Below are 26,616 nucleotides of genomic sequence, written 5' to 3'. Positions count from 1 at the left end.
TTTACAAGATTTCCATTTAATTTCTGTCTTTAGAAACCAACCAACCAAGCAAGCAACCTTGCCCCACAACCCGCCAGTGCAGAACAGAGCCACCACAGGTCCCTCCAAGCTCAACAGGCTCATCACTTTAGGAAAGATCAATTTCTAAGCAATAGGCACAGAAGAACAAATGGGGAAGTTCTGATCTCAGCTTGACATTAATTGGCAGCAATACCAGAAGCTGTAAAAAAGGGCCTCAGATCAGATAGAGTAATGTGCTCCCTCAGTTCATTTCCCTATGAAAGGTGAATGCTTTTTTTCTCTTTGCACTGCTGTAGACAACGAGACAGATTTCAAAACAAGATGACTGACAGCAAGACAGAAAGCCAAACTATCAGAGACTGTGGGACTAATCCGGTGACTCAACACAACCAAATGCAGAACCATTTTCCTAGTGAAATGAGTTGTAATGAATAAAGGTTCCTGATTTTCAGTCAGCAAGTGTTCCGTGCTTTGTTGAACTCCCGACTTGCCCTGCTTTATTCCCTCTCTTCCCCTGTGATTTACTACCCCAACCATAGTCAGTTTTGAGTGGCAAAAGTCAGGCATATTTTTAAGAGGGAAAAAAATTCACAAACACCACTAGGTTCAAACAAGGGCAGGACCGTGACATGAAGGATTGGATCTCACACCGATAGGCATCAGGAAATTCCCTGTTTGAACTTCTGCTTCCCTTCTGGCCCCGTTCCTTGACAGCAACGCTGCGAGGCCTGACCGCCACCCCTGGCTGGGGTTGCAGCGGGAAGGGCCGGACGCGGGACACGGCGCCATGCAGCTGCACAGGCCTCGCCCCTGACACTGGCCACCATCGCCCTTGCACGGAGTCCCTTTCCCTCGGCTCCTTCATGCACTTCTTGGGGGCAGACAGGCACCTCCGCCAGCGGGCAGGATGCAGGCAGGGAAGTAACTCAGTGCCTGGCTGTGGGCTCTAATGCTGCCTGCAGCAAGCGCCCAGCTCACACTCACCCCCTGCTCCCCAGCTGGGGACGGGGCTGCGTGGGCTCTGCCCAGGGGCGCCATCTTTGGCGGGACCGCTTCCCCCGAGGAGAAACGTGAGGGACACGCATTTTAAAGTTTTACTATTTTTATTTTTCTTTATTATAACCAACTTTATTCCACTTGTTTTTATTATCTTTCTTTTTAACATCCCCATCATCAGTTTCGAGGAGGCTTTCAGCGCGGGGTGGCTGCCCGCGTCCCGAGGCACTCCCCACACCCTCTCCCCGGGCGGGGGGCGGCTTCTCGCCCTCGCCCCGCCCCTTCACCCTTCCCCGGGCCTGCGCGCTGCAGCCAGCGGCAGGAGCGCGGTGCCGGGAGCGGGGCGGCGGCCGGCGGCGGCGCGGGGTCCGCCATGAGCTTCCTCATCGACTCCGCCATCATGGTCACCTCCCAGGTAGCGGGGCGGGCGGAAGGGGGGCGCTGAGCCGGCCGGGCCGCGACGGGCCGGGCCGCCTGCGGAAGCGGCCGTTGGGACTCTGGGGGGGAGTGGGCGGGGCGCGAGGGCGCGCGTGCGCAGTGGTGGCCGCCGTCTCTTCCTCAGCCTGATACTGGTGTATAATGTCATACGTTAGCGTTGTTGCTCATCTCTTTGCTCTACTTCGTTTATTTATTTATAAGTTTTCCTCTCCTTTCTCCTCCCCAGCTGTTAAATGTGGATCGTCTGTATGTGAATATGACCGTGTTACCATGCTTTGGCTTACAGGGGGCTCGTGCAATAAATTGCCTTTTCTCGTCATTTTCCTGTCAGCGCCTGCAGCCCTCTCCAACCAGCTGTGCTACCTGCTGTCAGTCTCCAGGCCTCAGTCCTAGCCCAGTTTTGTTCTCAGGGCAATGAGCCTGGTGGTGCTCGCCCAGCCCTCCAGGAGTTCCTTGCTTGTAGATCACAGAATCGGCTAGGTTGGAAGAGACCTCTGAGATCACCTAGTCCAACCTCTGACCTAACGTTAACAAGTCCTTCACTAAACTGTATCACTAAGCTATACATCTGAAATCTACATCTACACTGTGTTCTGCTGTGCCACTGCTGGCATCCAGTTGCCTCTCATGCACGAGGAAATCACCTACATGCATCCCTAAATTTTTGTCTTTGAAAGTGCCCTGCCTTCACGGGGAGACAGCTCTGGCCTTTCCACGTGCTCTGTCCAGATGCTGTCTTACTGACATACAATGATTTTTCTCTTTGGTTTATTCAAAGATAACTTAAATACATCGTGAATTCTCTTTTGGATTGGGTTCTTCTGAATCGTTACACTTGTTTTCAGTCTTCTGAGGAATAGATGTGGTTACCCAAGGCCTGACAACATAGGCTCCTTTTTCTGGGTTAAGAAGGGTAATTAGTTTGGGCTGCATTGCATAATTTGTATTTATTTTAAGTTTGCAAAACTCTGCAAAATGGCTGGGATGTTAAGTCCATCTCAGGTGTGTTCTGAAACATAACTAAGTCCTGGAGAGTGCTCTGAGATCCTTTGAAATGCAAAGCATTATTAGCTTGTCCTGCTTCAGCTAGCTTTTCTATGTGGCTTTCTACAACTCCAGATTAAAGTTTGAGCCATTCAGCACTGTCTTTTTCCTACCATAGAGATGCTTTTAACACCCTTTTCCCACATTCTGTCAGAGTATAGTCTGATTTAGTGTTAAGACCCCTCCAGAAAAATCAAATGCATGTGCCATGCTAAGGAAGTAGACTTTTTTATAAGATTTGCATATCACTGCAAGAGACATAATGTGGTCATTCAGGTGTTTGCTTTGCCTCCATTACTGTGTTTCCTGCAAAAACTATAAACTTTGCTTCTGTAGATTAGGAGTGTGAAACAAGAAACAGCAGCGCAAAGGTTCTGGCAGGCCAGGAACTGAGGTACTGAGAAGTTAGGAATACAGAGAAAAGCTGTCTTGGCTCAATCTTCTTTAAGATGATAGGCTTTTATACCTGCTACTGTTGAATATTTAAAATATTCTTCTCTATGTGGTACCATGGCAGGGTTAATCTTCTGTAGAGCTTGGGTGTGTTGGTTCAGCTCTGTTCCTTCCATTTCTTTAATCTACAGTCAGGAGTTGAGCAGCTTCATATTCTGCAAGTTGCTGGATATAAATGTCAAGTGCTTCACCTCTTTTGCAGGTGCTGTTCTTTGGATTTGGATGGCTATTCTTCATGCGCAAGCTCTTCAAAGATTACGAGGTAAGAAGGGGCCTTTCATTACAATTCTGTATCTTAAAATTACGCCCTGTTTATTGCAATATCCTTAAAACTGCTTCTGGCCTTTTTCCTCTCTTTAAGCTCTCTTATCTTATTCCTAGTTGTCTTTACAGTTACTTTCTTTTTCATTTCCTCTGTGCTTGTATTTAAAAGGCTCCTGGTATCTAGGGAAATGTATTTTTTTCTGGGGCCACTGAGAGTTTCTATATTGGAAACTGTTAAATTAAAAAAAACAAGTGGAGGAAGACCTGGGGTAATAGAAGGTTTTCCCTTTTGCTTGAGTAAGCTTGCCTTACATAGTTGTAGAATTTCTGAGTCAAAATCAAATTAAACTTTCACCTTGGTGGGATGTGTTTGTTATGGCTGAATTGTTGAGGATTGGTTGGGACAAAACTGTCTTATCCCTAGGGAGCTGTAAGAAAATATAGTCTAGACAAGAGGTGGCATAAGTACAAGCCACTTTCAACCCCCCGAAGTTTTTCTGATACATATCTTATTTTTAAATCTAAGGTAAAGAGCATGGAGCTCAATAGCAAGGGCCTATTGTTAGTCAAGTTGCCCTAGGGCATTACACGCTTGAAGTCCCTTCTGTGTAAGGCATCTCTGTTAAATATGATGATAGCTTCAATCAGTATAATACTGAGCATCTTCTGGGTTTGCCCTCTGATTTCTAACAGGCTGTTGTTCTTCCATTTCGATAAAATGCGAGGTGCCTTGAAGCAAGAGTTGTGTGCAATTTTACCTCGTGACTAATTTTTTTTACCTCAGGGATATCAGGATGCCATTCTATGAAGGGAAATGCCTGAAATCTCTGGCTTATTTTCTTCATTGCAGGTGCGACAGTATGTTGTGCAGGTGATCTTCTCTGTGACTTTTGCCTTCTCTTGTACTATGTTTGAGCTCATCATCTTTGAGATTTTGGGGGTGCTGAACAGCAGGTGAGTTTGGGAGCTGACTGAAGGACTAGCCTGCCTAGTGTTCAGCAGCAGCTTCATGGGTAGATGAGATTTTGGTTGCAGAAATTCTGTGAGAAAATTGTCAACAACTCAACAAAGATATTTGGACTGGATTTGTTTGTCAGAACATGAGACTAGAAGCCCTAAATTCCTGATTTTCCATGCAGCCACTTATTGGTGTGGACTAATAGCAAGGCTTTAATCTTTGGCTTTTTCCATTTGTGAAATGAAAGAACAGTTTCTTTCATGGGAGTGTTGTGAAACTTCAGATCATGCTGAAGAGCACATTTTAGATGTTAAGGACTGTAAAAACTGTAAGCACTTTTTTTTTGCACTGGTCAAAACAATAAGATGTGAAGCTAATTGTGGAGTGAAAACTGTGCTTATGTAGTACTACAGTCTTTGTGAATCAAAGGCACATCCTCCCTTGACAGAGGGGCTGGTAAAAACTGAGTACTTCAGAAATCACCAGGAGAGAGAAGGTAGAACAGTAACATGTAGAGGTTATCTGGGATTCCTGTTCATTGTCTCTCATCATACAAGGCTAAGAGAGCAATCAAAGGAGTTGAAAGGCACAAAGTTCAAAACTGATAAAAAGGTAATGGTAGTTTTGACTGCACGTTATTAATCTGTAGAGCTTGCAGTCAGAGAGATCACTGTGGAGAATGCTTTCATGAGCTTCAATAAAGGGTTGGAAATCAGTGTAGATGAAAATGTCTGCCTCTGAATTAGCTAGGGGAGAGGTGACATGGATCCTCTGATGTTCTTCTTCCCTGAGGAATGAACAGGGTATGGGTGTGTATTGGGAACTGGACATGTATTTTTCTGTGAAAACTAAGTGAAAAGTCAATTCAAACAAGATGAATATCTTCTTGATTTGGCTAATATCTTTTGGTCAGAGGAGTATTGATTGTGTGTGTGTGTGTGTGTTTTAAACTCTTGGCAATGTCTTGTATGTGAAAAAATGCACTTTGAAACATATCAAGTTGTGAACAGTAAGTATTTTTAATCTTTTCTATTTGAATTAGACATTTTTGACTCGGCCATTCATTTCAAAATTAATTATTTCTTATACATCATTTTGACCTAATGTTCAACTAGGCAAGTAGTACACCAGATGAATCATGATGCAACCAGCATTAATCACTTCAGAAAATAGAGTATTTTTGAAAATAGCAGATTTTTCGGGGTAGTTGTTAGTTTTGAAATACGCATTCTTGAGCTGTGTATGGTGGAAAAAAACCAAAACCAACAGAATATGCTACATGCTAGGCCAATATTATCCAACGTACGATTTAGTTGCAAGAATTTCATTGAGATGTGATTCTTTGAGAAATTTTCTGTGTTATAGCATGCTGATCTGTATTTTGGCTTTGTTTTAGCTCTCGATATTTTCACTGGAAGCTGAACCTGTGTGTCATTTTGCTCATCCTAGTCTTCATGGTACCCTTCTACATCGGTTACTTTGTTGTGAGCAATATCAGATTATGTGAGTACTTGGTTTACACAATGGGGCTGCTAATTTGAGACTATGCATACAAGTGAGATTTTTTTTTTTGAGAGAGGTGTCACTATTCCTGTATTTCTATTCTTCCCCTAACTTTTTCCTAGCTAGTTAACTTCTGCGTGGAACTTAGTGCCTGAGCATTAACTATTTATTGAATAGTTAGGGGATACTTTACCTGACCCCAACACATGTAGCTTTTCTTTCTGGGTTTTGACAAAGATTGGTGCTTGGGAGTAATGTTACTGGAATTTGTTCCTTTACAATTTTAAGCTTGCAGCCAAGCCTGGGAGACGTTGGCAAGCCTGTGTTCTGTTAAGGGGTGAAAGAAATAAGGCAGGAAAGCTCAATACATGACCTTTTTTTTTTTTTTTTTTTTTTTTTTTTTTTTTTTGCATGTGTACTACTGTCTGGTTGAGGCCTCTTCCATGTGCTAATGCACATTTAACCTTAAGCTATTGATACTCATCACACTCAGGTATATAGGTTGGGAGTATTAAATATGTGGTTTTGGCATTATAATGAAGTTTCCAAGTTTCATGTTCAGCGTCTCACAAGAAAGATGCAGCCAAGTGGTTCCCTGTTCACAGCACAGGCATCTTTGTGCATCCCTAGGGAAAAGCCAAAGTGGTGTGTCGCTGTGTTAGCTCTTTCAAAAGGTGGTGGTGTCTCGAGCAGGAGTTTGGCAGGAAGTGAAGGGGTGCATACTGCTAGCTCTGGGTTTGTCTGGTGGCACCTGTTTTGGCTACCTGTGTTCAAAGCAGCCTTTGGACCAATGTTTAGTGATTTTGCAAGCTTGAAAAAGCCTTAAAGGATGAACTTCTTTAAAGCGCTGTTTTTGTTTTTTCCTTTCCATTAGTGCACAGACAGAAACTACTTTTTGCATGTGTTCTATGGTTGACATTCATGTATTTCTTCTGGAAGCTGGGGGATCCATTTCCCATCCTCAGCCCAAAACACGGTGAGTTGCGTATCCTTGTTCATCCCTTTCCTCCTGAAAATAGTCTTTGCTAATCTGGCCTTTATCTTGGAGCTTTAATCAGTCTTAGAGCTTTAATTTAGCTCTACATTTGGGACTGTAGAAAGTAGTTCTTGCAACTCGGTCTGATTTGAAACATGGAATCTGAATGTTGTCAGACAGAAGTAGTTGGATATACCTGAATTATTTGCGTAAGTTTTCTCCCAGTACCACAGAAAAACTTTAGGGAAGTGGATGAGTCCTAACAGCCTAAGGTCTGCAGGAACACTGTACTTCTTGAGGAGTTTCCTTCATCTCCACAAAACGTATGACGTTTTGTGGTTACAAGTTGATCGCAGTTTTTCTTCACTTGTTATTTTTCTTGTGGAGACTAATGTACTCTAAAAATAGAATTGACAAGCAATCCTTCATCTGAGTGTTGTCAGTCTGATTATCTTTTTTTCTTTGTGACTGAAATCAGATCAATTTAACATAGGTGGCTGACAGGCCAGTTGATGAAACATGGCAGAGTTCCAAACAGCAGAGCTATTTAGACTGTAGCTAGCAATGTGTCTGGCAGGGCATATTAGCTTCGGTACAGCTTCGTACACCACCTGAGTCCACAGACAGCACAGTTGCATGGTACTAGAATGTGAGTTGATAAGTCCTGCTGGATACCGGAGCTATTTATATGCAGAATTAGCTTAGGTATCTCTGCATTGCACTCATGGAATCAAGAATATTTATAGTGTGAAGATACTGTGTGGACCTGGAATAGTTGGGGTCCCGACAGATCTTTTCAGCATGTGCATAACTGAGGCTTTCTACAGTCTTGTAAGGGACACCTGGGTGTGCTTTAGACCTAGAAAGGACTAGTTGTTACCTGGATTTCCTGTGTAACTTATCCTGCCATTATCCCCAGTGCCAGAGAATTGTTTCTGTGTTTTTCTCAACAGGAAAGATTCAGGCAGTTTCACTTAAATTGGTTAACGTGTCTGTCAGCATAGATATCCATCAGCTTAATCTCTCTATTCTTTGTGAGGCTACTTTATTTCGTGCTCATTTATAAGGTTAAAAATCGAAGGATACCAATTGCTATAGAGTCTGCTCACCCTTTCCTCTGTGATCCTGAAAGTTACCTAAGAGAAAGTGTGTATCTGTGTTTTATAATTGTGTCATTTGCCAGCGAAGTACAGTAGCTTGTAAATAGCACAGATCACTCTGCACAGTGTTTCGTTGCCAAGAAAAAAGTGTATCCACTTCAACTGCAGAAGGAGCTTGACTTGGCAGAACATAATAACCCAATGGGAGTTTAGCTATAGGGTTTAGGTAATCCCAATTCAGACTGCTGAAAAGGTTCTGTGGAATTGAGTAACGACTGCAGATTTCCATAACTGGTAGTGTTTCTCTTGTTTCTGTTTTTTATCTTCTGCTTTACAAGATAGTACCTCCACTTAACAGCTACACAGTGCCTTATCCTGCCAGGTGTAGACAGAAGTTAGGAGGAAAGGATACTGAACTTTTTGTCCTGCAATACTGCTGGGGTGCTGATGTACTGACAAGGCAATGGCAGGGCTTTGTTCTGATTCAGATGTGTAGGATCCTGTTGTGGAAGCCCTTTAAAGTACATGCACTGGCTTCCTTAGTTGGAGTTGCTTTACCTGGGGATGGTGTTGGCACTGTGCTGCAGCTGGTAAATGCACTGGGCACCAGGGCTCTGTGTCAGGAGCCCTAGATGATGTAGTATGACTATATGCAGTTTGTGTAGTAGGACTTTGTAGACTTGAGTTTGGGAGCTCAGCATAGAGAGAAGGTTATTCTTTACTTGGATTACGTACTGGTGTGAGACCCTTATCTTCATCTGAGGTTATAAAGCATGTGTTTTATGTGACCTGATCACAAGAGCAGGGATGCTGTGAGTGTTATGGGGGAGCATTGCTTTAGCTGGTGGAATGTCGTATCATTTTGAAGGCACCTCTGTTTTAACTGCTGCTATCTGACAGTGTGTGGGGCAAAAGGCCAGTATGTTGTAGCACATTCTGTAGCTGGTGTAAATCTCTGTGCAGCTGCACATGACTGGGTGTCTCAGTCTCCCTTTGTCAAGACCTTTTGCTGTGTTTTCATCATTTATTCCTCTTCTCTGAAGCATGAAATGCGGCTTGGCGCTTGGCCATCTCAGCTTTACAACCATGTAAGCTCCAAATGTGCTGTGTGTAGCAGCTACTCTATAAGGAACTCTCTAAAAAGTGAGTGATGCTTAATAGCACATGGTACTGTGTCCTGAGAAGATGAGTGGAGCTCTGTGTAGGCTGGAAGAATAAAAGTGATCTCAGTGCTTGCTGCTGGTTGCAGCACAGGGTTGACCTTCATGCTGTTTAGTGAATATATGTTTAAAAGTTCATCTTGTGCTCAGATAGAATGCCTGCTTTGTGGTCACCTCTACTGACTTAAAAGCACGAGTTGCAGCAGATACGGGGAGGATGTCTGATGGTTGGCAGGATAGGGCTTCCTCGCTATGGTCCAGAGAGGTTTTTTTGGGCCAATTTTCCAGGAGCAACTCCTTTAGTAATTCTAATCCTGTTTTTTGCAGAAGTGGCTTTGCCGAAGATGCCTGCTTCATAGTGTCTGGCAGATAATCTGTCTTCCCACCTCAGCAAAGTCCAATCACTAGTGTTTTAATAATTTAGGACCATAGCATTGACCGGTAGTCCCCTTCAGATCACTCTGAAGCTTCCTCATAGCCTGAGTTTCCCATCCCTGTTTTTAAGCATGGTAGAAAGTCTCCATCAGAAAATGTCACCTCTTTGTTTTCGTACTCTGTGTCTATGCTTCATATTATCTCTGGTCATTGCAGTGTGAAGGTAGCTGGTTTCATTAGACTGCTCTGTATGTGTATTGTTTCATGAAGGCACCAACTTGGGGATTAGATGATCTTTCAATGTCCCGTCCAATCCCTAACATTGTGTAACTGTGGAGCAGAATGAAGAGAGCAACTGGTTATTGATGTTGTGTTTCTCATCTCGCAGGAATTCTGTCTATAGAACAGCTCATCAGCCGCGTGGGTGTGATTGGGGTGACACTCATGGCTTTGCTGTCAGGATTTGGTGCTGTCAACTGTCCATACACTTACATGTCCTACTTTCTCAGGTAATTGCAGCCTTGTGAAATACTTTGTCCACCTTTTGAGATTATTCTGCTTTTCCTGGTGGATTGACTGAAGTGTTTTGTTTTGTTGCCATTTTCCCATCCTTTAGGCTTTTGTGACAACTTTTTGTTTTCTATGCTCTAAGTATGCTGACTCTAGCTATTGCCATTTTCCATCACTGGAGTGTGTTCTATTCATACAAGTTTCTCTCTTCCTTGTTCCATAAGCATATTCGTGTTTCCCCTGGAATGGGATAGCAGGCCTAACTGGGTGTCTCCATTTTGCAGGAATGTGACAGATGCAGATATTCTCGCTTTGGAGCGACGACTCCTTCAGACTATGGATATGATTGTTAGCAAGAAAAAAAGGTGAGAAGTCAGCAGTAGCATGAGACGATTTATTTCAAGAGTTTGCAGTCAGCATGGTGTAAGGTAGTCTTCAAATTACCGAAACTTTTAGTCTTCTCAGGGCTAGATGTTCCAGTAAATCAGGTGGCTGAGTGAGGTGGGAGCTGTACGGTTTATTTTTGCATAAGCAACTTTGGTTTCTTCCTAGTCCTGTGCTCTAATATCACCCTTTCTTACCACAGTGGCACAGATTAGGCGTCCCAGACAAGTTCTCTCTGATGGCAACTTGACTAGTCTAAGACATGTACTTTTCTCTCCTGATGAATAAATAACCCTTAATCCACCACAGTCGGTCTCTCTTACTGGCAGTTTTGGTACAGCAATTAGTTCACACATATTGAAGTTTCTGGGTCAAAGCTGAAGCACACTAGTGAGCTGGTGTGGACACAGCTATATAAACCTTGCCATTTGCAAAAATATTAGTTAAGTTCAGTGGATTCGCAAAACGTTGCTAATGTGAATGTAGCGTAGTGTACAGGCATCCTGCCAGAACTCTGCTGTTGTTGATCTAGCTTATTCCCTGCACCCCAAGTGAAAAAGCTACTTTCAGAAAACAATGTACTTGCATTTACACTAAAAGAATTTTAGTGTGCTGTTACAAATGGCATATTTCATACCTTACCAGTTGTACAGAATAAATAAAATTATCCATGTCTCTTTGAAGGTCTGTGCGTCTGACATTGAATTCTCATGACAACCCCCAAATCTTTACTTTTGGTGCACTCATGTTTTAATGGAACCTTTTAACGTATTACAAGATAGCATAACCTTGCTGAATTAGTCACCAGCATGCATATGTGCTGATCAGTATTAGCATATGAAAGTGTAGTCAAAGCATATCTTCTTTCTTCCCTTTTGGAAATGTTAAGTGGTGAACAAATGTTAACTCAGTATGTGTGGTGATGTGTGAGACAGTAAGTAGAGAGAGAATTTATTTAAATGGAGAGGTTTAATTGATTGATATAATTGACTGGGAGCATAACAACATACTGGCACTGGAGCTGAAAGATTTCTGGGTAGTGCTGCTTCCAACTGCTCTTTTGTACAGCATTTTTTGGACCTCTGATCTGGGGGAGGGTCACGTTGGGTTAAAAGTAAGGATTTCTGGGACTAGCATTTTCTGGAGATAGTTGTTGAAAGTTGTTTTCACTAATTCGTTTTGCGCAGGAATTATTGTTCTGTCCTTCCTGAGTGTACTCAGTTGAAGCATTATAGAAACTTGCCTTTAACCTTGGAGGTTCTTTATGCTCATCCTTGCAGACTTTGCATAACTAAGTCTCAAGTTCAGAATGCCTAAGTTATGTGACACCGTTGCTTTATGTTACCTCATATCAAAGTCAAATCAGAGCACCTGAAATGGATATATCGCATGTATCATACTTCACCTTGACGTAGATGCAGTTCTGCTGCAATGCTGTTGTTCATTTGGGATGGAAAGGGGGAACCACGTACTGGACAGATAACAAGGATTAAAAATGCAATTATTGCTTATATTTTGCAACTACTGCGAGGGATTAGATTATTTTAGATCTCTGTTATTTGCAGTCTATGGGCATATGTGCTGTGAGGAGTGCCCCATGGGTGTTTCTTCTGTGTGTGAAGAAGTGATTTATTATTATTTTTTTATTACACTGCTTATCAACAACCTTGTAGAGGGCTCAGTGCCAAATTTAGTGATGCTGGCTGCAGCTACAAAGAAGGGACTAAACACTGTCAAACTGGATTGCCTCGACAATCCTATGAACAGTTTTCAGTTGAGGAGTAGATGGATAGCTGGCTTACAAATCTCAGTAGAGAGAAATGTGAGTGAACAAGGCCAGAAGCCAACAGTGCTTTTAGGAATTATGCTGCAGTACACATGAGAGTGTGAGGGACAATATGCAGCTGCTGCTGTAGTATTGGATGAGTTTTAGAAGTCATGTTCAGTTCACTGTGAGCGTCCAGTGGTTCAGTCCAATAATGGATTTATGTGTTTCTGCTTCATAAGAGCTTGTCATGCAGCCTAGTAGTGAGTGACAGCACATCAGAGAGTGCTGCTGCAAACCACCCAGTGCTCACGCTTCTCTGGAGGAGGCGGAACATGATAGAGGTGTCCAAGGGGAGAGAGGGGCATGAGAATTTTTTCAGTTCCTAAATTTGAGTTAGCACAGTCGTGTGTTTGAAGAAAGTGACTAATCACGTGACTGAGAAAGCCATTTGAATATTTACTTTTAATTGGATGTAAATCCCTTCAAGCGTTGAAGCAGAATTCTGAATAGAAGTCTTAGGAAGTGTCTCATTGAATCTTGCTTGATTAGATCTGGGCTCTATTCCAGAGCTAATCAAGATAATGTTATGAAGCAAGATTGGTGCTTAGGGAAATAAAAAGGGGGCATCTGTTTGCAGTGAATTTAGTTTAACAGTGTCTTCTGAGGAACTGTTTTTTTTTTTGGTTGTTGATGTTTTTGTTGTTGTTTTTTTCTTTTCTATAAAAAGACTTTAGGAATAAAGTCTTGTGTTTTCTGTTCTTGCAGGATAGCAGTGGCTCACAGGACAATGTTCCAGAGAGGAGAAGTGCACAACAAACCCACTGGCTTCTGGGGAATGATAAAAAGTGTTACAACATCTGTTGCAGGCAGTGAAAGTATCCTTCATCTGCATGCTGGCACCTGCCTTGGGAGGCGGCTCCAAGTCTTCATTTCTTTTGAAAGGAAGAGCCGTAGATAGGCGGGTTATGAAGCACTTGTGTTTCCACACATTCTAAGGTCAGAGTGAAAGTCTTCATGGCTTCTGGGAAGTTTGCTCTCTAGCACTGTATCGTCTCACCTTTTGCCCAGGGATTGAACACACAGTTTTACAGAGACACTTGGGAGTTGTATGCTGCTGCCCGACCATATAAATGTGCTGTTACATTACCACAGTCGAGGTGTACAGCAGGTTGCAGGACATATGTACACACTTGCTGTGTCACATTGCAGATGTCTACCCTGTCACAACACTGGAGTGGGAGGAAGTTTTCTGTTCTGATGTATCCTTGGCTCACGCAACTTACCTGCTTGCATATTTTTTTCATAACTTGAAATACAGTCTTCCAGGGTGGAGAATTAGTGGCATAGTTGGGCAAAACAACAGCACCGTCTGAGGTGCAGGAATAATTTACCCAGCCCATAGTTGGCTTTTTGGCTGTGTTGGCAAGCCATGAGCAGTTTCACAAAAAGGTGGATAAGAGCAGGTGAACAGACATTGTTCTGCCCATGTGAAAGGGGTAGAAGGAATTCAAGAGCAATTACAAGGCTCTGTATTTCTCTAACTTGCTATTGCCTACCAAGAATTTTTTCCAGACCATTTCAAGTGCACAGTTTGTATATTTAAGGCCAAGGAGTCCTCTTCCTTTCCTTTTCCACTGGCTGTTAAAATCAAAATTTTGCTATTTTACTAGACTTTTCATGATAGTCACTAATTTCCTGGGGCAGTTAGGCAGTGGCAGTGGTTTTGGTTTTGAAGATGATGGGAGAGTGACATATAATGTACTCTGATGACAAGGGATACTGATCACTTTGGAGCAGTGGTCTTAGAGGGCTCTGGTTCTGCACCATGTTCCCTAGGCAGAGGAATAAAGAGCTTGTTGTTTAACTGCCTAAATGCTGTCTGTTACTTGCCTTCTTAAAATAGAGTACTGTGCAAGATAGGTATCCTTGAGATTTCTTTGGGTGCATTAGGACCCTTGGTGCAAGGAGCACTAAGACTGAATCAGAAAACTGATCTGGATCATAAAAGTAGTCAGACTATTAGACGTGGCTTATGGGGTGAAGGCAGGGAATGTTTTATTTTTAATTAAGAATTTCTGATGTATGCTAGCCTTGACTATGCTGGTTTGCCAGATCTGTCCCTTATCCAGCAAGAAGTGGATGCCCTAGAAGAGCTGAGTCAGCAGCTTTTTCTGGAAACTGCTGACCTGCATGCAACAAAGGTACAAACCAAAGTAACTGCCCAGATGGGCGCTGGGGGCCAGAGTGGCTTGAAAGAGAATGTATGTTACAGGAAATTGTAAGCTGTTTAGTAGGTGAATGTTGAAATATTGTGATATGGTGGAGTGAGAATCTGTTTGTTTAGTTTCGGGTCTTGATGACGGTTTATTTCCAGTTTAGATATACGTTAGAGCATGCCCCTTGTTCCTAAAGTCATTCAGAAACCTCTGAATTTAGAGCTGTAGAAGGATAAAGGTGTAGTTGCCACTGTTGGTGCACCATTAAAATGTATGGTGTTGTGTTGTGGATGATCATGGTAATGATACTTTTCTTTGTGCTCTGTTTCCCCCTCCTCCCTTTTGTATCTCCAGGAGAGAATAGAGTACTCCAAAACTTTCCAGGGAAAATATTTTAATTTTCTGGGTTACTTTTTCTCCATCTACTGTGTCTGGAAAATCTTCATGGTATGTAAATTATTTACTGTGATTTATATGGATGTATGCAAGTGTCATACCCTGCATAGATTATGCTATATGTGCACTGCATTAAGTAAGGTTCTAGTCTACTTAAAACCTTGCTTCTGGAAATTCTGAATGAAAATAACACATTTTTTTAAATAAAGCTCTGCATCTGTCTTTTTGGAGAACCTTAGACAAGTATTTCTTAGGTGTGTGTAGTTTTGCACCTTTTTAGAGTACCCAGCTGCTCCTTCCCTCAGTCATGCAAAGCAAGAGTCTCACAGGTAGCAGCGAGGTGCACTTTTTATGTACGTGTTTGAATGTAAATCCATCTCTGTCTTGCAGGCAACTATCAATATCGTCTTTGACCGTGTGGGGAAGACAGATCCAGTCACAAGAGGAATTGAGATCACTGTAAATTATTTGGGAATCCAGTTTGATGTGAGAATTTATTAATCCTTACACTCCTTTCAGTAATTCCTACCTTAAGTAAATAAAATCATACTGCCAATAACGTAGGAGTGATAGAGCCCTGAGAATGCATCTTTGGCTTCCGACTTATGGAAGAGGAAAGGAAAATGCACCATGAACTTTGTTTTTAAACTGATATTATGCTGGGAGGGTGATGTGGTCTTGCCAGAGAGGCAGTGATGTGCGTGCTTGTTTTGGGCAAATAGAAACATGCTAGTTGCCCTGCTTAGATGAATATATTTATCTGCAGAGTAATTACATTTGCCTGTACATGTAGACTTTCCCTAGTCTGCACTTTTAAAATCTATCCCTATAAATACAGGGTTCTTTGTGATTTGTGTATGTTATATCTATATTCCTTGTGTGTTAAAAGTAATCGATTGCTATTATAATTTTGAAAATGTCTGTTATGTAAACTTGTCTGCAATGGATATCAGTACAATTAGAAAACAAAGAGATCCTGAAGAATTGGCAGCTATACAATGTGGTGTAAATGGGGTTAGTGTTAGAGACTTAATTGTATTTCTCTTGTTGATACAGGTGAAATTCTGGTCTCAACACATTTCCTTTATTCTCGTTGGAATAATCATTGTCACCTCTATCAGAGGCTTGTTAATTACACTTACAAAGGTAGGTTTGGCCAGGACCATCTTATGTGTTTTTTGGTGAGGAAAACTGTTATCAGGTCTTTAACTTTAGACAGAGCATATACTGTGTAAACGTTCAGTACACATTTATGTTTTTAATATCTGAATGTAAATCCATGCAGAGGGAGGCAAAACATCTTTTGCACTGTATTTCCCCAGTCAGTTTTTATTGTTATTCTCAGGAAGAAATGTAGATGTTCAATGTGATGTTAAATGTAAGCATGGGTTCAAAATTATGCTATAGCCATGGTTTTATTAGTAAAGTTGCTGAGATCGTGATTAAAAGTATTTAGATGGCCTAATTTGAATTGCTAGTTCTTTTTATCAAACTGGGAAGGCGTTAACTTGAGACATGTGACTTATCATGATGACCTGACTTTTGGTGCCTAAGCTTAAATATGAATGTATCTTTTTATGACTTCTATAATGTGGTGCCCGCCACTGGCTTAGGAGATTCATGTTTAAGAATGCAGGTTTCTGAAAGTAGGTACAGGCACTTCTCCAAAAAACATGCCTATGTTTTTTTTTTTTTTTTTTTTTTTTTTTTTGTTTTTTTTTTGTTTTTGTTTTTGTTTTGTTTTTTAAATCTACTGAATGGCATGCTGCTTTCATGATATCGTAAGGAATCATTGTTGAATTACTTATTTCCAGTACTTTCTTTTTTTTTCTAGTTCTTCTATGCCATTTCCAGCAGCAAGTCCTCCAATGTTATTGTACTGCTTTTAGCACAGATCATGGTGAGTATGCAGAACCATACATATAACACCTGTATACTTTTATGTGTATGTACACATTTGTGTGCATATATATGGAGATAATAGTCTTTATGTGCTGACCCATCTTAACCACATAGCCAGTTGTGAAACAATTGCTAGTTTATCTTTTTTTAATTTACAGGGTATGTATTTTGTATCATCAGTGCTCCTGATTCGGATGAGTATGCCTCTGGAGTATCGCACTATTATAACAGAAGTCCTGGGAGAGCTCCAGTTCAACTTCTATCATCGTTGGTTTGATGTGATATTCCTAGTTAGTGCACTATCCAGTATCCTCTTTCTCTACTTAGCACACAAACAAGCTCCAGAAAAGCATATGGCCCTCTGAGTAAGGACTGCAGTCACTCACTGCTCTTTTGTCCTTTCTGCTGGACTGCTGCAACTCCTGTGGACTGCAAAACTTGAAGACAGCAATGACTGTTCTGTACATTCCAGCAGTGTAACTGGCTCTTCGAACTTCCACAGGTCTTCAATCAAGCCCTGTGGCTCATTTTGTTTAGGTGCCACAGCCTGAAGGAAAGGGAACGCACAACTGAATGTGAGATAATTCATTGCCGAGGAATAAAGGGAATCCATAGTACACCAGTATCTAGGGGGATCAGAAATTACATAATAGGCTGTCTGATATAAGACCTCTTGGTTTTAGAAGAACATCTTCATAGAAGGCATCAAGGAAATGTGATTTTTCTTTTTGAAAAGCAACTCATAATTGGGATTCAGAGGATGATAATTCCTGAACTGGTTGTGGGTGTCTGTGGAATTAAATAAGCTTTTGTAATATCTCATGCAAGCATCAGAGTTGTTTTTTGTCAGCATGAAATATTTATTTGGAAGTGAGCTAGAAAGTGGCTGGGGTTTACTGCCTAGCAGAAGTGAAATGGAGAGAAGTTGAAGGAACATCTGTATATCGTTAGTACTTGCTGTTATCAGCTGGAACTTAACTGTCTGTTGCTGAATCTCAACTTAGTTTCCCCTGCCTGTATAAATGGAACAGAGGCTTTGGATTCCTGTTTGCTTGAGTTCAGCTTGAAGTCAAAGATCACAGCTATGCCTTGTTTACCTTCTCTGTTATAAATGTGTTTACCTTATATGTTGTAAGTTTGGTATTCCCCACTACCTGCATATTCTTATACAGTAGCCTGTTTCCCCTTCTTGATGTTATTCAAGGCATAAAAGTAAATTTTATTCATGTGACTTGAACTTGCAGCTTCCCATAGACACTCTCACAGACATTGTTATGAAATTCTTCTGGAACACAGCTCATAGGTGATAAGGGTAAGACCTGGGGGAAAAAAATAACCACTTTATAAACAATTTATTTCTGTATTGTCTTTGGTGTACAGGAAGGAGGCAAAGAGTACAATAGCAGTATTACAGAGCCATTTATGTCACATCCAAGACAATGTGATGTTAACTTGGAATGAGACAAACTTGCGTGACTGAATTACACTTCTAACTACCAAGATCCACAACTGTAGGCAGAGAGAGTAGTGCTTAACGATTTTACATTACAAATTATGAATTTAGCTTAATGTTTGAAAGAAATTTCTGCAGTGTTAGTAGGAGAAAGGAGTGTAATAGCGTACATCAGCTCATGACATATCACAGTGGTTGTACTGCCATAAATATAGCACAGATTGTTGCCACCGAGATCAAGTTAATGGGCTTGGATTACAAAGAGAACTGCCTCACCTGGGAGATGGCGAGGAAACAGTTACTCTTTATTAAGAGCTTATCCTTAAAAGGCTCAGATACTTATGAATTTATGAAATGTTTTCTCCCTTTGCTACAGCATGCTTAACTGTATACCTCTACTTATTAAAGCCTTTATGGATGTAAATGACTGACTCCCCACTTCACAAAGCAGAAAGCCAATTGCAGCATGTTAAATGACTGCATGTTACACTGAAGTGCTTATTTCAGGCAGCTGCATTTCAGCAAGTTATTGTGGTCCCTTACGGGTATGGAGGTCTCCTAGGGGTAGCCAAGTCTTGGAGGTGTAGTAACAAAGAATGATTGAAGAAGAAGTATTTGGAAGACTTTTTATTTGTTCTTATCATAATTTGACTCCTCAGAACTTTGTGTCGTCACTGTTGTCTGTTCCTGCTGAGGCGACTGAATGTGAAGAAGAGGATGAACTTGCCTGCAGAGGAGTAATAAATAAGTTCTGAATTATTTTTAGTTCATAAACATGCTGGGTAGTCTGCAGTGTCATGAAGGCCTCTTGCTTTAATCTGTACTAATCATACATTTGTTTGGATGACAAAATGAGCCAGCAAATGGGATTTTTGTCATTGAAGTGCTCTTTGGTTACTTATGTTTAACAGAGAAAATTGTTTAACAAAGATTTCCTATTGTTTGAATCCTGTATTTGCTGAATTTGCACACAAAAATGCTGCTGACTTCAGATCTGCAAAATGCTGCTTGGTGACTAAGGAACTTTTGAAAAAATCTTGCAGCTGGACACTTGCAGACAAAGGTAATGAAAAATAGATAGGAGGCAGTATTGGTCTTATTCTTCCCTGACTGTCTCTCTTGCATGATTAAAAAAAAAAAAAAAAAAGTATTGAAGATTGACCACTCAGAGGGTTCAAAATGACTGTTTCAAGAAGAAATACCTTGCTGTTTTTCTGACTTGTGTCATGCTTCAGATTCCTTTTACTATCATAATGTGAGCAAGATAATTTAAAATCTGCACACTTCTTAGAAATTGTCATCATAACCTGTCAATTGCTCTTTACAAAATGATTTGTTTTGAAATATTCCACCTTGTTTCCCCTGAAGCAGGTTATGCTTTTTGGTGTATTTAAGCACCTTTTTTTTTTTTTTTTTTCTTCTGCACTTTAATGATTTGTATTGCCTCATTAAGGCTCACACTGTATGGATTATTTTATTTCACAATATCCTCTGTATGTTTCTTTCTGCAATTTTATCTTGCATTAAAGATACTCACTTGCAGTATGTGGGGGAAAGGATGAGTTGTTTACAATAATCAAATCACAGCTTCCCTATTAATAACAGACTGACTTGAAAAGAACAACACAAATTAAAGATCCTAGCTCAGGTATACATAGTAGGTAAAAAAAGTTCTTTTCCTGTCTGCTAAATGGTACCTCAACATCTGTGAAATACAATGTTACTCACCCTTTCTCTTGGTTCAGGGGAGGTTCGTTCGGACTCTGCTGGTATGGTTTCTGCATAAGCAGCAGGTTCAGAAGTGTCATGGATTGGATCTGCCATAGAGGCTGTGATGGGAATGTTCTGGTCCTGGAAGTACTTGTATGCATCTTTGCTGCACACCAGTACTGTTAGCTTGTCACCACTACTTTGGATTCTTGCCACCACTTTGTCATAGGACTCATTCATCACATTCTCCCCATTCACTTCCACCAAAAAGTCATTATTTTCTACACCTGCTGTGTCAGCTGGCCCGTGGCTTTGTACCTGCAAAGGCAAGTTCAAATTGATATTAGCATAAAACTTGAGGAGATGCATTAGCAACTTATGGCTAGCTAGACTGTTGTGTTACTGCTCATTTTTTGTTATTAGTTTATGTAACAGCAAAATAAGCATGGTAGGAGGGATGTGTGGGGCAGGAAACAAATAGATTGGAAGAAGTAATAGGCCTAGTCATTATCCACATAGAACCCATCTGTTTGAGGTTTAAGATGCATCTGGATTTTTTTATAAACTTTCCTTATAGGTGGCATGGTAGAATCATAAAGACAAGGTGAAAAAACAATTTTTGTATTATTGGCAGTAACTTAAATTTAACTTTACTACATTTGACAGATTCTTTATTAATGAGTGGAACCCCTCAGTAAAACTAAGGACATAGATAAAATTTGAGATAACAGAAATTTGACTCTTAGACACACTGAATTCCACAGGTGACGTCTTAATGTCTTTAGGGAAACCTATAGCTCAAAAATACCTATTTAAAATACTAATTTTAGCATGCCAAGTTCATGAATAAAAATAAAAATGAGGCAAAACCTGGATTCTGCTTCCTTTTAGGTATCTAATGGAATGAGGTTTTTTTTTTTTGGTGTTAACATTTAATCTTGGTCCTCCAATATCGGTTTGACTTTAACAATTACAGCTCATATCCAAGTGAGCTGGAGGAAGAGACTTGTCTTTTTTGTGTCATTTCTTGAATGCATTTACACCACGGAAGGGAGGACACTGCCCAACAGACTACCCAGGCTTTTTGTTGTACATCATCCTGCATTAGTACCTCATTAATAAAGAGTCCAGGTTTGTTCTTGGCCATGTTTAAACTGAAGCCAAATCCATTAGGCCCTTTCACCATCTTGCAGATTCTTGGTTTGTGGTTCACTTTCTGCTCACTGTGCAACTCCACTTTTTCCTCTGTTTTAGCTGGAGCTGGATCTTTTCCTCTGTTGTAGTATGAATAAGGAGAAATCTGAGCCTGAAAAAACAGTGACAAAGGAAAGTTTAATATAGAAACTTCTACGGCAAAATTTGTAGCTTTTATGCTAACTATGCTTTATTTGAAACCTTTTTTAATGATTCAGATTTAAACTGCAATGAACTACTTTTTGCTGTTACTTTCTGTTCAAGTAGAAAACTAGAATGTTGATCCATGTGATAAGCTTTGTTCAGTGTTTTCTTCAAAAGGGTACACAGCAACGTAGCTCTGATTTTGCTGAAGTATGGGTACGTCTTAGACATTTGCTTCAAGATGAAGAAGTCTCTGCCAGAGCAGACTGGTTGTTTTGTTGCTGCTTCTGTCTCTTTTTAATGATGAATTATGAATCTTTAGCAGTAACTTGCATTTTCTTACCAGTTTGTACATGGCGTCAGTCTCCTTATCCACTACCAGTAGTGTGGGTTTGGTCTCAGATTGTTTAATCTTTCCCACTACGCTCTCATGATCCAAAGCATCCACTCGCTCACCATTGACAGCTACTAAGATATCGTTATCTTTGAGACCTGCCTTGGCTGCTGGGCTCTTGGAATCAACATCCTTGATTACATGATCTAAGATCAGAAAAGAAAAAAGATGAACGTGAAGGAGTACGCTTGGTAAGCGTAACATTATTTTGTATAGTAAAGACTAATTGTTCACTGAGGGTTGAAGCAGTTTCCCCAGTGTAGTCTTGTTTGCAACAGGTCTGTTGAGGATTTCTTTGAGGTGAGTACTAAGAAGCCAGACAAGGAGAATGAGGTTTGCAAACCCTGTACAGGAATAAGCTGTATAGCAAAAGTCATGGCCTGTGTGTTAATTTGGTTCTTACCACTGGTGTTTTGTTCCATACGTAGATAAAAGCCATAACCATTTTCTCCTTTCTGGAGCTCAATAAGTCGTGGTTTGAGGGGAAGCAGTTCTAGGTTGGCTCTCTCTTTGTTCAGTGTCATTTTCTGGCTTGTGTAATAGCGGTCTGTTTCTTCGTTTGAAAGTAGAAACATTACGTGATTTCCAGAATTCTTTACCTGCATAAGTACACGAACAGTCTCAGTCAGATGAGACCCCTTCAACAACATGTAGGAATTGTAGCTACTTCAGTAACTGGTATACTGATAGGCTAATGGTGTGAGTACCCTTGGTCCTCTTTCATGTCCCTCTATTACTGCTTCTAAAGTCTTTTGAGTCTGTTCAACCTCTTTGTCTAATTCTGTCTTTCTCCAGTTCCTTTCTAGATTAATGGGTGCCCTCTTCACTGATCTTAACTGACATCAGTCTGCAGCTGATGCTGTAGTAGCCCATGAAACAGAAGTGTTCACAGAATCACAGAATTTCTAGGTTGGAAGAGACCTCAAGATCATCGAGTCCAACCTCTGACCTAACGCTAGCAGTCCCCACTAAACCATATCCCTAAGCTCTACATCTAAACGTCTTTTGAAGACTTCCAGGGATGGTGACTCCACCACTTCCCTGGGCAGCCTGTTCCATAGTAGTGTGCACTCAATAGTGTTTCTGGCACGCCAGAGCATGCTGCCTGCCTCACGGCCCTCTGAAATCTCTTCAGCTCCAGCTGTGCTTTAGCAATGCCAACAGTGGGAAGCTGGAAGCCTCATTAGCAATGTTCTTTGCAGCTGAGGCCAGGCAGTGAAATTACTTGCAGTTTAATTTTCGTTAATTGTGGACTTCTTAGTAGGAGAAAGGAACTGCTGTCTAAAAACATGAATTTACCCTGTTCCATGCTAACTGTATCATCAGAGAGTTCCCCCTCTTCCTGCCCTGAAAGCCACATCTGATGTCCTGTCCTCTTACTATTGGGAGTATTTCCAGGACATCTAGAAACAGAACATGTTTTATTTAACAGGATTCTTGGCAACAGTATAGTTCTCCTATTTAGCTTTTTTTTTTTTTTTTTTTTTTTTTTTTTTTTTTTTCCCTGTTTTGATGGCAGTATTCATTCAGAGTCAATTCAAGAGGCCGCATGACATCGCAACCAGAGCAGAGGGGTACTCTGCCGTGCTGATCATATACAAACAATAGCTTCCGAGATTTAGAGTGAAACATTTAAACTAGCCAGATCTGTCTCCTCAGTAACCCTGACAAGTTGCTGTGAAAGCGGGCCAGAACAGGAGATGAATCAGTATGCAAACAAATACCTTTTCCACCACTTCCTCATGTGTGTCATTTTCCACATTTTTTCCATTGATTTCAATGAGGCGATCGTTATTCTGGACACCAGCCTTTGCAGCTGCTCCTTGTGATGACAGATCTACTAGGAACAACCCCTTCTTACCTGAAATAGATGAAAACTCAGTACACAGGGTAATTCACTGAAACATGGCTGCATTTGATGGTTAAGGAAGTCCAGCCCTGGTGTCCTTAGACACTTTTGATCTCTGCTTATGTGCAAATTGTAGTGGCACTATAAACCTTTAATGTAGTCACACCTCTGTCTCTTATTCTACCCTGGAAAAATCACTTCTGTGGGGGAGGAAAGCATTTTCTTTTTTTCATTGCCTGCAGCTCAAATAATCTTATTCCTCTACCAAAAGGGTTCTGCATATATTTCACATGCATTTCTCTGTCAAAAGGGCTGATGAAGATAGCTGAAAGAGTTTTTATTTATTTATTTTTGGCAGTTTGAAGTAAGGAGCTGCGTTTAATGTTGTTTTATACACTTCAGAACTTCCTGTGTTTGGAAGGCTTCCATGTTTGGCCTTTCAATTATACTGTGCTCTGAAATAAATACCATCTTTATAGAGTTGATGCTTTCCAGAAGGCTTACCTATTCTGTTGACTGGCCTTGGGGAAAAATAGGCATGCGTGAAAGAGATTGAAAACTCCTCACTTTTTAAATGAAATAAGTCAGGAAAAGCATTTGGTCTTCCTTCTATTACAGCTGTCCAGAACCTTGTGTGGTAGTTTTTGAGGTGATTTGGAGGAATAGAACAGGACTTAAAGCAGCAGTTTTAATCTATGTCTGATATTCAAGCCTGTGCTGCAGAAGTTGATCTCTGCACCCCATAAAAATGTGCTCCTCAAAAAAAACCAACATATGCTGTACAGAAATGGGCTGGAGATGGATCTGAAACCACCTCACTGCTTACTTCCCCTCTGCTAGCAGTAACAGTTTGTGTGCTCCTACAACAGTGTTTTCCTCTGTCTCTGCTGTCACATATACTCCATCTCCCCTCCCAGAGCTCTCACCTTCTATGGTTTTCAGGGAGAAGCCATAGCCCTTCTCCTCCTTCACTAAGTAGCAGAGCCGGGGTTGTGGAGCTGGAGTGATTGCTCCATTGGCCATGGGTGGTGTGGCCTGCTGCTTCTGCTGCTGTCCTTTTGACACCTTTTGACCCAGGTCTTCCAAGTTCACTCCCTCCTTTTCTGCCTTTTTATAGGATGCTTCATCCAGAACAAGAAGTACAACAGATTTCCCACTGTTCTTCACAATCTCCACCACCTGTAGTGAAGAAAGTGAAATGGCAAGCAGGTGCTAGAGTGATTGACCTATAAGATTTCTCCAGAAAGGATTACACTGTTTTACTGGTTTTGTTGTCACATTCCTCTGCTTATGCAATATGGAGGCACCTCAAAGGCCCATAGTGGGCGATAAATGACGCAGGGAGATATCCAGAGCAATTGACTCAGCTCTTGGGCTTCCTAGCTGCAAATGCCATAAAAATGGAAGAGAAAGCTTTCCATAATGGCAGTGGGTCTGGGTCATGGAGGAGTGGTGTGGATCCCAGATTAAACAGAGATGTACCTGTGTATGTTCCTCCTTGTCTACAAACAAGCCATTAACCCTGAGGACTCTGTCTCCATCCTTCAAGCCAGCCTTTTCAGCTGGACTGTTCTTTTCCACATTCTGGATGAGATGTCCTGCTGTGTCCTTCTCAATATGCAGGGAGAATCCGTAGCTCTTTTGTTTTTTTCTGGTCACTTTACATTCTCGGGGGTGGAGAACAGAAGTCATCTCTACCAAACAGGATGGAAAAGGTAAGTGTGAGCGAAAATAGCAAGCTGACCTAGATGTGTTCCCTCTAAATATATTCTGAGACAATTTGCTTCAGAATTCTTGGAGTTTTGTTGCTCTGGAAATCCAGCTGTACAAAGGGAGAAGGAATTAATCCTTTTTCCTTCCCCCTCCTCACTTATTTTGGCTCTATCTAAAAGCAAATTAAGCAAGATGAAGAGCTGGAAGAAAGCAGTTGTCTGCCTGTGGTAAGATGGTGAAAACTGAGGTGAGAATTTAACAACAGAATTATGTCTTACAGAGGAAAATTAATGGCTGCACCAAAATATTGGAACACTATAGAGAAGTTAAGTAACAGACAGTTTTCACAGGATGGTAGAGGTTGGAAGGTGTGTCTGGAGGTCATCTGGTCCAACTCCTGCTCAAACTGGGCTACCTAAAGCAGGTTGACTGAGACCACGTCCAGGTGACATTTGAATATATCAAAGGAGGGATACTCCACAACCTCTTTGGGCAACCTGTGCAGATGGAAGAGCAGGTGGAATCAAGGAAGGACCTCATACTAATGAGGCATTACTGCTCTTAGTTATTTTAGCTAAACAAAATTAAACTTCAGGAAAAGAAATTGTAACTGGAGCGTTGTTGACGAGGTCACCCTTGGTGACAGACTTGCATTGGAAGGTTGAAGGGAAAGACTTTAAAGGAACTAGCTAGACCTTTGTCTCCAAGAGCTACAAAGCTTTTCCAGCTGTTTGTTAGCTCTACATCTCAGTTTCCAAACAAAATGGTGTATTTAATTTTTTATTTCTGTTTTCTTTAGAAGTTACTGGTAGAGTCAAAGTTCTTGGAGTTGCCCATGTTTTCCTCCGCCTCAGAATCTTAATAAAAAGACTCTGATTCTGTTGTGAAGAGGAGCTAACAGAGACATTTTACCGAAGTATATTGTGATATGTGAGACTTTGGTAAGATAGTAATATAGGTTTGTATTATGAGGTCTAACAAAAGCGTGGAATATTCAGGCATACACCTGCTGACAGTGTGAATGTGCCATCTGGTAATCACTTGGAGGAGAGGTAATTTAATACTGTCTGTCTGTGTGAAATGAAACAGAGGACTTGGGCTGCTATACTTATCTTACTATTATCAAATGAATCCTGAAATGACCATAAAGCCTCAGTTTGCTGCCTGTCTGCAAAACTTTGTCTCCAACCATAATGACCTTAACAATGCAATGAGACATCAATCAATATAAACATGTAACGCTGTGTGGGAAAGGAAGGGAAGAAATTAAATTTGGTTTTGGATGTGGCAAGCTGCAGAAATGTTGGCAGCAGTTTGATTCAAATGATTTCCCAATGAATTTGTGACGATTGGAGCAGAATTTCCAGTTGGTGTCTCCAGGGTGCTGTGTTACTTTCCCAGAGAAGTCGAGGCCAGCTGGTTAAGGACTTGATGCTGGGGATTGCTACTGAACTGCTATTAGGCAGCAACCTTTGTCCTCTGAATGTTCAGGAACAAATCTTCCTAGAGGCTGTGTCAAGGCACGTGTCAAGGCCAGGAAGTTGTTTGAGGATGTGCAATACAGTTTTACTGTTTTTCACAATGCCTGATGAACCTGGTAACTTCATGATGAGTGGACTGGCTCTGTGACAGGCAGAGAACAGTGGATGCTGATCTCCTTAACTTTTGCAATACCTTTGAGACAGTCTCTTGTGC

At 41.2% G+C, this 26,616-nt stretch overlaps 2 protein-coding genes across 2 annotated transcripts; one reads left to right on the top strand and one right to left on the bottom strand.

Moving 5' to 3' along the window:
- The first annotated feature begins 1,342 nt into the window (after positions 1 to 1,342).
- LOC311222223 (Golgi pH regulator) lies at positions 1,343 to 17,252 on the top strand. Its single transcript, XM_084306399.1, has 14 exons — positions 1,343 to 1,432; positions 3,155 to 3,214; positions 4,067 to 4,170; positions 5,571 to 5,677; positions 6,552 to 6,653; positions 9,677 to 9,797; positions 10,083 to 10,163; positions 12,716 to 12,825; positions 14,063 to 14,151; positions 14,521 to 14,613; positions 14,953 to 15,048; positions 15,619 to 15,708; positions 16,397 to 16,462; positions 16,623 to 17,252. The coding sequence occupies exons 1-14, from the start codon at positions 1,391 to 1,393 to the stop codon at positions 16,827 to 16,829; spliced, it is 1,368 nt and encodes a 455-aa protein (XP_084162525.1). The 5' UTR covers positions 1,343 to 1,390; the 3' UTR covers positions 16,830 to 17,252.
- Positions 17,253 to 18,572: 1,320 nt separating this feature from the next.
- Positions 18,573 to 24,900, bottom strand: PDZK1 (PDZ domain containing 1; the record flags this gene model as incomplete). The annotated part of the gene is made up of 8 exons (XM_084305982.1): positions 18,573 to 18,644; positions 19,646 to 19,945; positions 20,739 to 20,933; positions 21,309 to 21,505; positions 21,763 to 21,958; positions 23,084 to 23,220; positions 24,135 to 24,387; positions 24,691 to 24,900. The coding sequence occupies 8 exons, from the start codon at positions 24,898 to 24,900 to the stop codon at positions 18,573 to 18,575; spliced, it is 1,560 nt and encodes a 519-aa protein (XP_084162108.1).
- Between the last annotated feature and the right edge of the window lie 1,716 nt (positions 24,901 to 26,616).

The sequence above is a fragment of the Netta rufina genome (assembly GCF_964035555.1).
Source record: "Netta rufina genome assembly, chromosome: 1".
NCBI lineage: Eukaryota > Metazoa > Chordata > Aves > Anseriformes > Anatidae > Netta > Netta rufina.
This window is presented reverse-complemented; position numbering and strand designations above follow the sequence as displayed.